Below are 18,257 nucleotides of genomic sequence, written 5' to 3' on the forward strand. Positions count from 1 at the left end.
ACCCCTGACATGGGCAACCTAGCACCGGGGCACCTTGGCACCGCCAGCCTGGCAGTGCTGAGGTGTCCAGGTGCCAGGGGGAGTGCCACAACATCACCCTGCCAGTGCCCAATCCCCCGGCGGCCTCTTCTCCCAAATGAGACCCCCTCCAGGTGCCAGCACATCTTCGAGAACCAGTACAAAACAGAGCCTGGTTGAGGCCTCGCTGGGGAGGCCGGTGAATTCCGGGCTGGGGTGAATCCTGCAAATACATATTTTAATGAGCCTAATGGCTCATTTAAATATACGTGCCTGGATCTCGGCCAGCGAGAGTGAGAGCCAGATCACAACGCCTCATGAGATTTTGGTGAAGCTCGTGCGACCTTTCGAGCATTGCGAATCAGGTGCGGCAAGGTCGCTGAATCTTGCCCATTGTTTCTTGCCGAGGTTGAAGTAAAATAATTGTTCCCTGAACACCCCGGACGATATAGCCTTCTCCTTCTCCTCCCTCTTCCAGCAGCATGTCCTGCTCTGTGTGACTCTTGTTCTTCCTACAAGTTGTGCTTTATTCCTAGGGAAATAACCACTAATGCACCAACGTCTGGGAGAAACTCATTTGTGCATATGTCTTTTAAGTTAGAAAAGGCTAACATCTGCACATAATCAACCACCTCATGTTGGCTTTTGCAACTTGTAACAACTGTAGGAAGCACCAAATACTTATGGCAGCAACAGAAGAAATCAACCAGCAACTAACCTGTGAGTACTTGTCAATCACTTTAAATAGCAATCCTTCCTGATGCAGAACGCATGTTCAAATTTACGGGCATAAGAGCTATTGGTTGTGGTTTTGAGCTCCAAAATGGCAGCATTGGCATCAAATCAACATTGCACTCTACGCACTGTCATGATCACTGTCATACATACTTCTGGCCGATGTTCACTGTGTGCACTCTAATGCCCTCAACATTATGCTGTTTGCCCCTCAAGTTATGCTTGCACATGTGCCGCAGACCCATTTTAAGGTTCTACGAGCACTCAGAACACCCAAATATCAGGAACTAACAAATATCAGGCACAAACAGTACAATTTCTGACCCACTAACTTTTTGACAAAAATTCAATGCATTTGCTGCTTAACCCATGTATGCAATAGCACCATCCTCACTGATTGTAGACAGATGTACAACACAAAAGGTTAGAAGCAATTTTGCATGACCAATCCTCCTCTTTTGTGGCTAAATGAAGCTTTTACAAATGACAGTAGATTTAACTTAATCTACTTGATAAAACAGTCAGCCACTGCTATATTTTAGAGGCCTTGCTAAAAATGCTAATACCTAATTCTATGCTTATCTGAATTAAAAGCAAAAAGTATTTTTTTAAATTAAATTACGTGTGATAAGACATTTTATGAATCTCCATCTCTTCATTAGTTATTGCCTCTTTGTTCCCCATCTGTGTAGCAGCAATACACTTATTACAGTTTCAGTAAATTTACAGTAACAAGACATTCCCTTGACAAATTAATCACTTTCCAAGCATTTTATCATATAAATAAAATATCACCTCTGGAGGGAAATCAGTTGATTTAACCCATCTATCAGTAAAAGCCTAACGTCTTCCTATTTTTTCCAAAACAGATGGACTTTTCTTCTGACCAGGGACTATAATAATGCACTTCAGGATTGAAGGAGCTAGGTGTGGATAGCGGAACATGTAAGGAATTGCAGTACATTGGACCTGCAGTTAGTAATACCTGGTGTCACAAAATATGTAGAATGCTGTACCGACCATAGTGGGGCTTTGCATCTGAATTGATCTTAATAGCTTTGACACAAACAAACCTAAAGGAGAAGCCAATCAAGTACTGCTCCGTTCGCAGCTGGTCCGCACAGCAATAAGGCACCATAACCCTTCGTAGAGCATGAGCTGATGTTATTCCCATACCATGAAAACCAACTGAGATTCCGATCTAATGTACAGAAAAAGGGAATCAATTTCCTTCCTCAGGGCCAAAGGTGAAAATATTCCCTTTCATGTACTGCTGGCAACTGTTGGCTATAAAAAGTAAAAAATTAAAACCAGAAATGGTGGCAGTACAAAATAAAAATGGAAAATGCTGCAAGCTAATAGCAGCTTTGGCCGGTATCAAAAGAGAAAAGGTAACTTCAATTGGAGAAACATGAATGTATGTTTTCCCCTTCAGATGCTGATGGTCCTCCAGTGTACTTGAGAGCATTTTCAATTTCTATTCACCGGCTGAAATGGGAACTGCACTCCTAAGATACATTACACTGCATGCCCAGTCGTATAACGCGCAGTGACCATCTTAAAACAGCTATGTTGCAGATTGTTCTTGAGGAATGTTTGAACCTATCACTTAAACTAATGTTATTTTTATTTGATCAGCTCACACAGAGAACTGCTTTACAAGCAATACTCTTCATTTCAACCCAAGCATGAATATTCAAAACTCTGTTCAGAACTTTAGTGATTTCTGATTAGGAAATCTGCACACAGCAGCATACACTGCATCGCAATTTTTAGCTAACGCTTGGTTATTTCCTAAACTACTTGCGCTCGTTGTCTGAAGGTTTAAAGAGGTTCTGCCCCTCTGGTGGGACAGCAGCTGTGATAATACAATTGGCTGCATTATGCCAAGGTTAAAATGGTGAATATTAACACGAGTCAAGCAGGGGACCCACTTCCCCTTGCAATTCGGTAACTCATTCAAGGAGCTAGGTGTGTATTCGATATTGCTTCATTGTGACGCCTCCTGTCGTTGAATAGCCCTCCAGCATTCACTGTCCAAGGATCACACTTGAACCATTTCAACAAGGTTCTGCATGCAGGATGTTGGCCCTTTGGAAATGTGGCCCACAAAATATCTGTCCTGTGGTGAGGATTGAGTGAAAGTATTGCAAAAATAAGTTGCCATATTAATTAAAAGGAGCTAATGTGGGTCGACTAAGCTGGCGACACACAAATTTACCAGATTGATTTACAATAGCATACGGTTCACCACTCAGTATTTTAAAAGATGCCAACTTTGTTATGCCAAACTATCAGTGGGAATGGTGAGGCATTTTCAACGGTGGCCTAAAATGGGCAAAAAGTCAGGGGTGCAACCATGGAGCAACCCAAGGCCACAGCCCAATCCAGTTTCTCGTTTGGGCATCATTTGAATTGTTTTATCAACGAGCTGCTGGCCGTACCATTTAAGTCACGAGTTAGTGACATAAAAATGATCTAGTAGCCTCTAGTGGCTAAACGTGGGTATTAGCACTGCAGCAAAATGCATTTGCAGTTGGTCCATCAAACTTTACGCCAAGAAATTCGACTCATACCCTCCAGTGCTGCAAATCGCATTAGACTGCTGAATTTCATATCACATTCTGTTAGGTACGAACAACTTGGACAATTTTTAATTATCCTGAGCACCTGCCTGAAAGATGGCTTAGGTTCAAGATGTAAATTCGGATCTTGCAAACAAAATTCAAGTTTCCTTTGAAAACTTTATTCCTGGAATTTTCCAGGAAAGTTTCAGCTTCTACTTTTGATGGTCGAGGAGAAGCATAATCCCGGTGGATGTTTTAAAGTGAAAGTTAAATTTCTTGGTCATTCGGTAAATTCCAGGTCCGAAAAGAAGTAAATTTCGGATCAAATAGTTAAGAAATTGTGGATTTGGAATCGTTACGGCATCTATTCAATGTACATTAAAATCCATGTATGCTTGGTCCAAGTTAGATTTCCTGAAAAAGTGACTTACTTTTAAACTATTCTTCCTAAATAACATTGGGTTTGAGTTGTGACAGGAACTTTTACAACATTAAATCAAGGAAAATAATTTTGACATCGCCCTGTCCCTGCAAAATAAAAAATGTAACAAAAGTATAACTTTGCTATAATGTTCAGATGTAGCACATTTTGCCATGTGGCAGGGGTGTGTGACCTTATTATTAGCATGAGGAATTTATTTTTTCTTAAACTCAATTAATTGTTTAAAAATAAATCTATTCTTTTTAAGAGGAACACAGTTGGGTTGAGACATACAAAATGAACCTTTGCACCACTAGCGAAAAATTTCAAGTGTTTTAAACACCCCATTCAACTCCATTTCTCTTTGAAATATGTGGAATGCAGACGTATAGACTAGATAGATGTGGTTGTCTTTAAACTCCTTGTTTGATTTATTCCACCTCTTTTGGTTCTATGTCTTCCAATTGTTTCTTTTCCATTTGAAATCCCATATCAGATTTGCAAAAAGTGCTCCAGCAAGTAAATTGGTGACAGGGAATAATAAAATGTGCAGACTTGACATTCTAAAGAGGTTCCAGCAAATTCGCTAACACTTAGTGCTCTGTTAAAGGGCTACTATACTGCAAATAAATCACATCCTTTTAACTTCCTCTTCGCTGCAAAAAACAAAAACACCATCAAGAAATATTCATGGTGTTGCCCAATACAGTCAAAAAAAGATGTCCTGTAAGGATCCAGATAAAGATAATTTGGTTGTAATCTCCTCAATGATCTATATACTGTATCTAAATCTATATGCAAATAGAAGCTTTCAAGCATTTAACACAATCCCCAGCATCTAGGGTGAGAGCTTTCAGTTTACATTGGCTGCTTAAATAATTTACTCTGCTTGCTTGCCTATTGGCACTGAAGCTGCTCCGGTAAAACCCACAAAGCACACTCTGAATAACCAGATGGACTAACTATGCAGCAGGTGGGACAGATGGCACACAGCCCTGTCTGACGCTGGATGCTTCAGCACCAACTAGCTTCCTTCCAGGTATATTAGCGTCAATCCAGCTTCGTCTGAAGATTCTGCTTCTTTCTTTGCATCCTTCCATTTCAACTTGAAAATTGTGTGAGTTGACCAAATACCTCGGATTGTTGTCCATATTTTGTCAAAGGTGGCTAAATAATGGCTGCAACGTTAATAATTCTATTTTCTTTGAAAATGAAATAATAGCTCATCTTATTGTATAGGCTTTACATATAAATAGTCCCACTGAAATTATTTGATTTAAGACAAGCATCGGGAAAACTGGAGTGATTCATGTGGCAGTGAATTGGACATCTATAGATGTGCATGGCTAACAAGAATTGTCAGCTCTTTATCTTCTTAATAATCAAAATGGTGAGCATATTTGTCGATTATATCTCCATAAATTGCTAAACCTGAAAGGTGTAACATCACCCATGTTTTATAATGACTTGCTTTTCTTTTCTTGGGTGACTCAAAGCTGCTTTCCACTATGTTCATTAAAAAAACTTTGTCCTCAAGTCTTAATCAGGTGTTTTCTACCTCTTTAATGAAATCTCTAAAGTTATGCTATTGGGTCTAAAATTAATTGTTATAAAGTACAAAGTAAAGTTGACTAAAGTCACATTGCAGACTACAAATCATTTTTTGTATGCTATAATAAAGCTCTGCTCCCTGGTGTGTGTACCTTTAAGGGAGCTGGAGCACCTTTAAGGGAGCTGGTACCTTTAAAGGAGCTGGAGCACCTACCTTCTCATAACATTAAAAAGGCCCAACCTAAGGTTTATAGGTTAGAAAAATCTTTCAACTTTTAAAAGCCAGATTCACGTCAGATTAGAGTTATAATGAACATCGTCCCCAGCCCAATGGTTTGACATTTGGCTTTGGTGGAATTTTGGAAGTTAGATTGATACCTGACACTCTACCTTTCCTGTTGACATGCCTTGGAAGCTGCTTCACAGAAAGGCCAAAGTGCAAGAATATTTGCAATCCAAATTAAATAAGAGCTCGACTAGCACGGTTTTAAAAAATGCCACCAAAACCCTTTTCGATTCAAGTCAATATTCGTTTGATAACCTGATTTTTTTTTAGTGATAAGCTTGATTTGAATGGTTTTAATAAAAATTAAAACAAATGAATTGTTGGACATCTTTTTAAATGGTGAGGCAGCCACCTTCCTCGAGCACCCTGCTTGCTCCTTGTTTAGAAAACAAACCAAGCCCAGCGGAAGAACGCTTCTCGCTTTGGCTTTGTCTGTTTGGGTTGTCCACATCCTCTGGCACAAGCTTGTTTTTGCATTGCACACACCAGCTGCTGACTAGATTTGGACCAAACTGTTTTGTTTTAGGGACTGGTCTATATCATGCACACAAAACAACCTGACCAAACCCAACTCCCCGTACTCAATCCAGAAGGGAATAAAGGGGGAAGAAAATAAATAATTAAGTAGCCTATGACCCGCTGCCTTCCACGAGGATTAAAGTTGCTGCCATTGGCACAGGGGTGCAATATTCCCGCAATCTGTCAGGGCTAACTATCACCTTCCTTTATCCATGCTTTGTGCAATGCGCTTTGGTGGCATGCTGCTCAATATCAACATTATTTTGTCAAGACAAATTTGAGGCACATACATGTCACTAAATTGCAATTTATGATACTGATTATAAAGAATGAGGATCACTGCAGTGGATACCGCTCCTTCACATGTGCTAACAAAATAGAACTGTTTAAAGGTCTAATGTAGCTACAATTGAATATTACATTGTCCAACATAAAATTAAAATCTGGCTTCCTACCCAGGCTTGAGCTGAGGAATTACAAAGAACTTGACAAAAAGGTCCATATATTAATTACAATATCCACGGGGACAATCCTGGGTTTCAGCAGCAGCAGCAGCCAACTGAAGCATTATTGAATTACTCTAACTTATACTTGCATGCAAACCCCATTTCTAAAAACATTATTTTAAAAATAAAGCAGATTCAACAATTTGGAATAGCTTTTAAACTTTTCTGGAGATATAGAAATTAAAATTTTTAGAGCTTAAAATGATTATTTTTTCCTATGCCAACTGCAACAAATTGAAAAAGTAACCCTCTCGGCTGCATGCCTGCCTAAAGCAGACTGAATGAAAATTAAATAGCTGCACTAAATCGACTTTGGGAAATGGTAGTCATTTTACGCATGTCTCCTCGGTTGAATAATCCAACACTGTCGCAAGTGGAAAAATAAAATTCAAATACTGAGATGCCACAGCATGGCTTACTGCTGTTTGAATTGAAATCCAAAGTATGATTCATTGAGTTTCACTGATGTAAAACTTGGTATTTTATTCACACTGGGTAACAAGCTGCCTCCAGAAATGATTGCCCATGCCTATTCAAAATATATCAACATTTCAAATCGAGTAGCTGAGCAGGACAATTATTACAACCTACACTTTCTATGTTATCTGAGGCACCATCATGAGAAAAAAAAGTGTTACAAACAGAATGTAGCCAAATTAGTAATTGTTGGAGCCTTTACCCAACTAAATTTTAATGCATGTTTGACTTAAATTATTCAAATGAGTATAAAAAATATGCCAGTTAATATTTATTTTCAGAATTTCTACATTTTGAGTTTGAACATCTTGTGCAAAAGTATTTTTAAATCTCTATATACATCAAGGTAATTTACATGTTAGACAAAGAGTAATGAATGAACGAGCAGGATAACCTAAAAAAGACAAGATAGAAAGGTGAAACTTTAGCAGCAGTAAGGTACAAAGTCAGCGTCAGGGTTATCTGCTGGAGCATTCAAAGACTGGACAACTGGACAACACCAGCACTGGGCCTCAAGTGAAGCTGGACATATACTTGTTCTGAAATGTCTTATCTGTGTAACCTGCTGGGATTAGTTTAACACAGTAAAGCCAATTATAGCACTTGCCATTACGCCAGCTATCTCCAACCCCCCTCCCCTCCCCCCCCCCCCCCCCCCATACATGCACTTTTATGTCTGAGCACTGCCCTTAAGTGTGGAATGAACCTCTCCTCTTGATTTTCAGAAAGAACAATAATACAAATTAAGCCAAGTCTGCGCTGTGATTCAGCAGCATGTTGAAGCAGGCACGACCCATTCCATCTGTGGATCTGTGGCCACATGATTGATTGGACAGGTGTCATTCATACTAATGTTAAAACCTGACAGTGCTGATCTGTAAGGCTCTACTGACTAATACAGTCTGAAGCCAATTACAAAACTCCATATGGGTTCAGTAAAGCGGACTCCGCAACAAACAGTTGCACCCTGCTCGTCCCACGAAATCTTGAGCGGTCATTGAAGGAAAGGCCATTTTGTCAAGAAAGAGCTAACACTGCCTCGCTGTGCCACCCTTTAATGTGCCTCATATTAATTTACATTTTGCTTACACTTGAGGTGGCATTCGCTAATGGCTGAACAGGTATTTCAGCGCAAAAGTGGCAGGGGGAGAAGGAAACGTTAGGAATCTGACAGGCAACTTTTTTTGTCACTTATAAGTCCAGGGAGAGAAAAGCAAAGGAAAGTGCAATAGCTGAGCAGCAAGCCAGTGAGATTGTTCATGTCGGAGCCACACTATCAAACACACGTGAAGTATGATTGGGGACGCAGGGGGTAAATATTTCACTGCCAGACAGTACTGAAAGCTGCAATTCATTCCTCTCCCGGTTTAGGACAATGACAATTTAATACAAGGCGAGTGAATGTAAAAGAGATAATACAGCACAAACTGCTTCAGTGTAATCGCCTATTTCCTCTGGAGAGCTTAACCACAGTGGCACAGGCACACATTGAGCAGATCAAAAATATATTGTTTTTTTCTCAGGCTTTCCAATTAAAATATTATAGGTAGGCTTCTGCAGCTCTGGAAGGTTTAGTGAACACAAAGACAGGGAATGTACACTTGTTAAAAAAAAGCTTTGGTGAGGAATGAAATCAGGAGCCGCAAAGGTTTTATTTTTACTGCAGGTTAATTACTGTAGCACAGGAGGCTCTGACAACAAAGAGTGCAGCGAAATACATTCAAATTAACACACTAAATAGCCGTACTCCCTGAATATGCAAGGTTGTCACAGTGAACATTCAGCATCTTTCAAATGAAACATCTGACCTCTTGCAATATTTAAAGCTCTGTGCAAATATGCAAAACCAGCTGAACAGCAGGGGGGAAAAAGAACTGCATTCGAGGCATTTTGAGATGTGAAGGTATTTTCATACAGGTTTGTGACGTTCTCCCCATATCCCGAGCCTGTTGCTGACTTGAACAGGGGCGATCGTTTAAAGAGATGAATGATACAATAAAAAGTGAAATAACTTGAGACAAGTTGTCAGCTAACAACAGATCAAGGTACAGGTTATCTCTCTCCCCCCCCCCCCCCACCCCCTGTCCTTTTTTTTTGCTGAAAGCTGCCACAGTTAAAAATCCCCCTTTAAATTAAAAAACAAAGGCCATGTGTACAAATTTCATTCGGATGCAACTACATTAAGCAGATTATTAAAAAAAACAATCGTACAAATTAGCTTTTAGAGCAAGAAATCAGGAAAGCTTTTAAAAAAATAACTCATCCCCTTAAATTAAGCATTAAAAAATTCTCTCTATAAAATAGATGCAGGAGAAATATATAGCATTTGACAACACAGTCCTTGTCCATTCCTCTGGCTTTCTCACATCTTTGGCTAAATTACAAATAGCAGCAAAATATGCAGTAACAGTAGACTGCTTCTGGGAATCTGGAGATAATTCAGGGAACATCCGTTGCACTGAAGAGTAGGACGTAATCCTGGCACAAAACATGCAAGCAAGCAGCACAGACACACAGGGACATACAGATACATAGCAAACCCCCTATAGCCCTGCAAAGCAAAAAAAGCCCAGAATGGATAAAAAAAGGTACCTACTGTTCGTCGTAGTGGAGAGAAAAAGATTCAGGGAGACAAAGTTCTACCAAATCCATGTGCGCTCAGCACCATTATTCGAGCCCACACTCCTGGCAATAAATCAAAGTTCCCTGACAGAGTGGCGCAATTAACACAAATGTTCTCTGGTGACAGCCTATAGGCAAAGCCAGCTGGGACCAGGCTCGCACTCTCCTAATCAAGGTCTTAAAGTCCCGATTGTAGCTTATTAATATGAAGCAGGTCTTTACATATGCAATCCCCGACCTCACCAGTCATCGCATTGGTGGGATCGCAGCCACTCAGAGCAAAGCACTGCAGACAGGACAATTCCTACACTGGCTTAGGGAAGCAATGCAGGTACAGTAGGCGGGAAGTCTCTAAACTGGGAGGAGGGAAGCAAAATTCCACAACCATATACAGTACAGCATTTAAAGCACAATTTTCTAATAGTCTTAAAACACTGTACAAAAAAAATCTTAAAGGGACAATGTTCACATGCCTCTTTGCTGAAGTTACTGTAAAAAATGACTGTGCTAATAGAATTTATTTGACCACAGGTTTATTACAATTATTTTGCCTGTAGTATTCTCAATAAAATTCTTATAGAGTAGAATTAAATTCTCATGATATATATTGACAGTTGCCCCTTTTTGTGCCTTTCCATATAAAACCCATGAAGATTTTTTTACTCTTTTGATAGCTAAACTGTCTTTCCCAAAGCATTTTAAAGGCAAACACCATTCTATCTTGTAAAAATAGATGAAAATCTAAATACAGACTGCACCATATCCTGAACGCTGCTCTTAAAGGGCTCTCTTGTCATTTTTATCTTTTTTTAAATTTAAAGGACTATAATGGTTAATAGGTTTTACATATTGAGCCAGCTACATTACTTACAAGGTTTTCCTAATTTTTCAAAGTGGTAGCTTTTTTTCTCTCTTGGAAATTTAGAATAAAGCTGAGGGACTTGTGAGGGAAAATTTAACAGGGGAGCTTTTACGCCTTCATATTCAACTTGAAAACTAAGGATCCATTAGAAGTATGGTGACAAATACTTCCCCTGTGCAAACACCAATATCTTCACTGTGTTGACATGAATTGCTTGCTACAGAGCAATACAACGATGTGGCTTGAAGCAATTGTAGAGAAGCAAACCGGCGTCAAAGCCATTGCAAGAACTGTTCTGAAATACAGCTCCTCCAATCATGGTCTCCTTCAAATGATGCGAGCTCCAACAGCTGGCTGTCTCTCTGCATTCTATTAACCCAATGTAAACCCTTTTTATCGTCCAAAAGCAAAGCTGCCTCAGAATTGCACCTGATGTTAAATTAACCATTCTGCAGGCGCATTCATGCTGGTAGTTACTGTCTTGTAAGTGTTTATTAAAGATTTGGTAATCATTCAATAAAGTTGAAAATATTTGAACAAAGAAGAATTCTGTCTAATTATGGCATGGGTGAGGACCAGATTCAGCAGTTTCATTGTATTCAGATTCCAGAAATGAATTATCGGCATAATGTGCCACAGAATCAAAGATCAGGCACAATTCACAGAATTGTCTCATCTAACAGAACAAAATGTACTTGGAAGTTAAATGTCTGCATTTATATGTCTAGTTTTCATAATTTTTCATCTCATAATTTAAATTCAACTTATCCAACATTCAAGTCAAATGCAGCGAATTAAATGATATACCTGTCAGTACTCACATACAAAAAAAAACACCATTCAAATGACACTTGGAAACTACATTAGGTTGTCACTTTAGAAAGTCCTGGCATTGCATAGGTGGCGGTGAAAGCTTAGTCCTTTCCCAGAGTTTCAAAATCCAGTTGCACACACTCTCTCCTCACACTACTTACAGTTCTTTAGATAAAACATCACATGGCTGCACCCAGCTCTTTTGACTTTCAAATCACCCAGGAGAACATTTTAAATAGGAACAAGATGTTTATTCTAGTTCCAACCCATCCCTTTAAAAAAACTGTTGCACGTATTCAATGACAAAACATTTTTTTAATCCTTTCTGGTTACAAACAGGAGGCGCAACCATGCACCTAGCTCCATCAATCGCACATGACCAGCCCTTGATATTGTTATATGCTGTACTGACAGTACGTACCTACAATCTATTTCATCTCTGATGTGCTGCTTAGAAAAAATGTTATCATGTGCAATGGCCTGGATCATATGGTATTGACCAGCCCGACAGATTTCATATTTATTTGTGTCGGATCCTGCTTTTGGTGGGATTGTGTCAACTGACCACAGCACGTACCAACAGAACCTGTAAAATCTGCTTCAGCATAGACCCAGCCACTTTGCACTCGTCAAAGTGAGAATTCTGCATCCTTTCTGAACACAAACTTTACATTAACCCAATGTTTGGCAATAAGCACAGAGGAAAGCATAAGCAATCTGCTGTGTATTCGTATACAGAATACGTTTCTTCATAACGTCATTGTTCAATGCAGCTACAATAGAAGTCGCGCAATGACCGCAGCAATGCCTACCACCTAAAAATACCACACCTTCATGGGGAGGGGACTCACAAAGAAACTCAACAAACATGAGGACTTACAGAAACAATGCACTGTCAAAACTGGTCTTCCCATCATGCTGCATATCTTCCTGTCCCACTGATACAAGTGCCAATAGGCAATCTCCACTCTCCTAAAAAAATCTATGTCCATACAAGGAAAGAGATGGCATTTTCTGACACTTTTGTTGCTCCAATTATTATCAGTGATATCCGATCTATCCAACTCTGACACCTAACCAGGCAAAACACTTGTTTAATATGGGAAATAGGTCGCAAATTGTATAAATATGTCACTGCACTTGTGTCATAGAGGTCATCCACAATGCAGAAGGAGGCTATTTGGCCCATCGAGTCTGCACCGATCCTCCGAAAGAGCACCCTATCTAGACCCATTCCCCCGCCCTGTCCCCATAACCCCAGTTAATCGTCACATCTTTAGACACTAAGGGACAATTTGGCAATGTCAATCCACCTAACCTGCACATCTTTAGACTGTTGGAGGAAACTGGAGCACCCGGAAGAAACCCACGCAGACATGGGAAGAATGTGCAAACTCCACGCAGATAGTCACCCAAGGTAGGAATTGAACCTGGGTCCCTTGAGCTGTGAGACAACAGTGCTAACCACTGTGTCACCGAGCCACCCATATGGCACATATGGTATGTAAGATATTTACTTTAAGTTAATTCAAATTAATAATGGCTGCTCAATTAATGGCCAACACGTCTCGCACCACAGGTATGCAGACCAATAGAGTACTGGTCCCTTTGAAAACATTAATTTTTCATGCACTACTCTCATGCACTCATGATGTATAAACTCAAAAACTTAATGTCGAGTGCAACATTAAATAAATGCAATAATAACCCAATTTTTAAAAATGTATTCCAATGGATGTAAATGCCCTGATTTGATCTGCCTTTTAATCCTGGTGAAGTCATCTTGCCGTGTTATATGGGCTAAGGCATGTTCTTATGTGAACCACAAATAGAACATATTTAACACAATCCTGAAAAGTACTGCTTTAACAGTGCAATATTGCAAAATGGAACACAGGAACCAAGAAGTAGTGAAGCGATAAATATCGTACAGATGCCTAGTTACAATTAACAGAGCCTTTAATATCTCACATCTTTGCTGTCGAATAACTGACAAGTAAACTATCAACTCTTCAGCTTGTAAAGTGCTAGAAATAATCCAAATTCATTCATTTTGCACCTGCCATTAAAAACACTGTTGAAAGTATGTAAGAACATGAAGACCACAAAGATGAATTACACAGATCAACGTGACCCAGACAATTAATAAGCACCTGGGTACATTCACCTGAAAAGTGAAAAGTGATGAAGTGAGTATGACTTGCGTTTGCCTAATTTTGTTCCTTCCCTTTTGTCTTCATGCGCATCCGAACAGCACAAGACAGATTGTATTTTGAACAGCCACTTGCTGCCATCATCATCAGGCGTTTTAAGTATTTTGAGGATGGGAAATAAAACAAAAAACGTAAACAATATTGACCGGTTATCTAAAATAGTGCTTTTAAAAAGTGCTTGCTAAGTGTTTTGTAACCAATGGATTAGAGGAATGTTTCTACTGATTACAGAATGTACCCAAAACATACTGTAGCTGGACCTCTGCATCACCTGCAATTTTAGGTTTAGATCCATTTTATTTGCAATGCCTGTGTTGCTATCAGAATTTTTAATCTAACTTCTGTATTTCTAATCTGGTGCGTTAATAAACTATAAATCGTGTTAATATTTACCATCAATTAAGACTCATTTGATGTGGGTAAATATTTCATGTCTCCCACAATAAAAAGTTGTGCTGGTTATTTTGGGCAGGAAGCTTCTGGATATTCTTTATTTTATTTGAGCAATAGCAGAAGACGCTCCAGAAATGTTGTGCCATTAAGCTGTGATCAGTCGCTCCAACACTGGTCACTAAAATATCCTGCTATTCCGTTTCTGACAATAGAGGGCAGTGATGACTCTTATGCTTCCTTCCAGGGAGCACAATGAATATCCACAATGTTCTTTTAGTCTGCGACTACAGTCTTTATCAACATGCACTTATTTTCAGAAAGTGCAGGAAATAAAAGGACAACTGCATGCATCAGATACTGAGTTTACCCTCACAAGGCACACTGTTGCCCAACTGATATGAACAACTGATAAAATAATCTCCATGTGCATCAGGCAATGCAATTGTCATGTTGAAGAAAAGGTGGCAGGTCGCAGGCACCCTACCATTTTGATATGTTAATAGCTCTTCTTGGCCTGTGGGTGGTCTGCTTTTGATGCTATTAACAACTTCAGCACTAAATCAAGTGACGGGTATATTCAGGGGAATCGATTCAACATCTTCACCCCATTTAAACCCTATGATAATATTCATATGATGGAATTATAATTTACATATGTTTAAGGAAAAAAATAGCATGCAAGACTCTTTACTTTGGATTAATTTAGAAATACCTCCCTAATTCATTTTTGTTTAATGCCCCTGCAACTACAGTACAACAGAAGGCATGGAAAAGAAGGGATTTCAGTAATTTACTTGTTATGAGCAATTCAGTCTTATCCAGCATGCTAATTCATTTTTAATATTTTCATAAAATAATGTGATTCTTCAAATTGAACCTCTAGTATTCGCAGGGTTAATGCAAAGCACACCCAACACTGCATACATACGCACCATATCAGCACACCATACATCAACTTTATCTATGCATCATTTAGCCTTTTTAAGCTCGCAAAATGAATTGTGGTTTTCCATTTCATATCAGCTAATCATGAGGCATAGCTCTTTAACCACTACAATACATTTAATCCCGCACTCCATACACACTCCAAATAATGCATAGCATGCAGGTAATTAAAGATGTCAATTAATTAGGAATCAAGCAGAGCCCCACCACCTTGTCTCCCAGGCCACATTTCACAGATCATTTTATTTGCGTGTCCCTGATCTAAACGTTTGCAGCAGTTAAGGCTTTTGAAACAGACATTACTTCTAACACATCATAGAAATATGTTTAAAATGAAAAGTGGAAGTGGTAGATATGGTTTATGGAGCACAGTCATGCCTTGACGTTTCCTGACATCTCCCCTGCTACTTTTCCATGTGGTTTAATTTCACCATTAGCACTAGTAACAACAGAAATGAAAAGCGCTTGCACCTTACTTCACTACCTGAATTTTTTATATAGTATCGTAACAATAGATTAAGCCGCACATATATTTAATACAAACCTCAACAAAAGCGTGCAATTACCACAGAGGCATGCTCTCAGATCACCAACATCTTTTAATACCTTTATGATCACATTCAGAATGACTGTGGAGGGCTCACCCCCAGTGCCAACCCGATGTCTATAGCATTTTCATACCACAGTTGTGAATCCTTGAAAGATCAAAATCAACACAATGATATTTCTCCTGTTAATTATATATGCATTAATAATGCACCCCCAATCCCATTTGAAACCCATGTTTCCACTTTCCTACCACCCATTCTATACCAGTACAAGTCAGGTACAAAGTGCTTTTTATTTACAGGTGTATAAACCTGAAAACAGTCGTAACAGCGTTTACAATTATAACGTTAATTCCAGAATGAAATGCATACCAAATCTAACCTGATGGATAAAAGCTTTCCAGACAATTCAGAGAATGAAGGGAGGCAGCAAAAGTATTTTTTCACTGAAACGTCAGTGTTACCAAACTTGCGGTATTTTATCAGTTGCATATATATGTATTTTCTCCCTGGAGTTAGGGGTGGTGGGGGGGGGTGTTGGAGAGGCAGTGGTTGAGAGGCAATGCCAGGAAGTCAAATAATAATTGGAATTGACCATCAAGCAATATAGTCTACATGATAACAAATTGCATTTCCACATCATCCCTCACGTTGAAGTCTCGGAACAACCTACTCACAACAAATTGTTTCATGGCCTGAACAAGAACCACAATGCACCTCCTGGCCAGCAGATATTGTGGGCTCACTTAAACAATTGGGTGCTATATTGAGAACCTGGCTGAATTTGAGAAAGTTACAAATAACACTGCCAATAGACTGGTGACTGTTTAGTAATCTGCAGGATGGGAGGAGGGAAGGGTTGAGGGATTGCAAGGAGCCTCTAAATTCAGGCGAATTCAGCAGTCTGGGAGCTACCAGTGGAACTGCAAAATTTCTGCATAATTCAGAGTTTCCACAGAGCTTGCAGTGCCACCGTCCAAAACCTTAACTGGAGTGGTGCTGGCGAGCGGGCTTGTTTAACCCCTATTATCTGAAAGCAGCTACACAGGGGACCACATACAGAAGAGCAAACACACACACACACACACACAGACAAAACCTGAGAAATCCTGATGCACTACAGTATAGCACTTGCAATAAATGTGGTCTACTGAGATATGGTCCTTCTAATCCTTATCTAAATTGCAATTAACACTTCACAGCTACAGATATCTGCGCAAAACCCAAGCTGTGTTCTGTTATTTTTTTGTTATTGGACGAAAATCAAATCAATCTTCAAATAGGATTGGAATGAAAGAGGCTGATCTCTAATTGCACGAACAGATAACAATTTCATACTTTCTGCCCAAGTACAGCCATCAGGCTGCAGGAGGAGCAAATAAAGAAATTAGCCAGGAAACAGTGCCACTGTATAACATTTCATTATATTCTCCATCATATGCCAGATAACACAGGGCAAATATTTGAAAAATAAACAAACAGTCGTAATGTTCAAAGAAACAGAACATTGTGTTTTATGTTTAGGTCTGCTTTCTTCAAATAATTTGTCACCCTTGATAGTCACAAAATGAAGTCATGAGGCTTCATAAGGGAGTGTTTATGATTTTCTTATCAAAATCTCATGTGGCGCCATCCCAATTATCAGGTAAGAACAATCATATTAGAAAACACATCGGCTGTTTAATGTAATTTGCAATTGTTAAAAAAACAAACAGACGTACAGTAATTCCATTGCAATTAATCTCCAATCTAAACATGGCAGCGCATAGAGAGAGAATAAAATACAGACTGTGTTAACTGATGCAGGCCTCTTAATCTACCATGACTGAATGCGCTTATCATCTCTGCTACACTTAGCTAAGTTATTTCTTTGTCCAAACATTAAGGGGAAAAAAAATCAATTCAGCTCAGGTTTTCCCACATCTTCATATCACTTCTCATCTGAACTCTATGGAGGTAGAATTTCAATTACCTTGGAGAACTCCCAGCGAGCCAGGATGAACACGGTCCTCCTGGTCACAGCCAGTAATTGTAGAGGGGTCTGCATCTTACATTTGATGATATGGCTTACAAAAATAGATATTCCAGTTATTTGATAAAGGTACAAAAGTCTTCTTAGGAACATTGCCACTATTTCTCTGCTCTGTCAAGCAGCACATGAACAACTAATTCTGTTACTTTGTAAATGTAATAATTAACATATTTACAATGCGCAAAAAATGCTGACTATAATTGTAGCTGCAACAAGGTTCCCGAGGGAGGATAAATGAACTTTGAATATTCACTATTTGGTTGAAAAAAATAATTAGCTTCCCATCTCATTCTCTTCTTTCCCATCAGATCACTCTTTTTAAAAGCACTCCCTTCAGCACAAAACATGGAAACAACATTGAATTTGCTTTAAAATCATTTCCAGGTCGTTAGTGAGGATATTAAGTAGCTTCCTGCCGATATGGAACAAACCGTATTGGCAGACACCGAGCACATTTTGCAGTAAGTTGTTAATAAGTTGGGGCATACTGTTGCTCTGTTGTTAAAGTCATAACTGGTTATACCCTGCTTGTGAGGAGTTCCGATCAGCTGCAAGGTGGAAAGAATCCACTTCATATAGATTTAACATCATGCCTCTACCAAGTTACAGCCCGACTAGCCAACAGCAGCTCCACAACCCTGCCATGGTAGTATACCACCGGCACTTTCTGGTAAAAGTGTGCCTTGGCTACCAAATATTTGCTACTGATTCAATTTTCATAATCATGAGTATTCATACTGTAAGTATCA

General features: G+C 39.3%; 1 protein-coding gene across 10 annotated transcripts in view; it reads right to left on the reverse strand.

Annotated features, from left to right (window-relative positions):
* Positions 1-18,257, reverse strand: part of esrrga (estrogen-related receptor gamma a) — a 317,510-nt gene that overhangs the window by 104,896 nt on the left and 194,357 nt on the right. The window contains exon 1 of one of the 10 annotated variants that reach the window (XM_072509165.1): positions 9,677-9,877. The exons of 8 other annotated variants lie outside the window; for them this stretch is intronic. In XM_072509165.1, coding sequence (XP_072365266.1) covers positions 9,677-9,732 — 56 coding nt within the window. In that variant the 5' untranslated portion in view covers positions 9,733-9,877. Of the gene's footprint in view, positions 1-9,672; positions 9,878-18,257 lie in introns of those variants that run through there. One more of the 10 variants, XM_072509222.1, reaches the window with a different exon arrangement.

Source organism: Scyliorhinus torazame, chromosome 1 (genome assembly GCF_047496885.1).
Source record: "Scyliorhinus torazame isolate Kashiwa2021f chromosome 1, sScyTor2.1, whole genome shotgun sequence".
Classification (NCBI taxonomy): domain Eukaryota; kingdom Metazoa; phylum Chordata; class Chondrichthyes; order Carcharhiniformes; family Scyliorhinidae; genus Scyliorhinus; species Scyliorhinus torazame.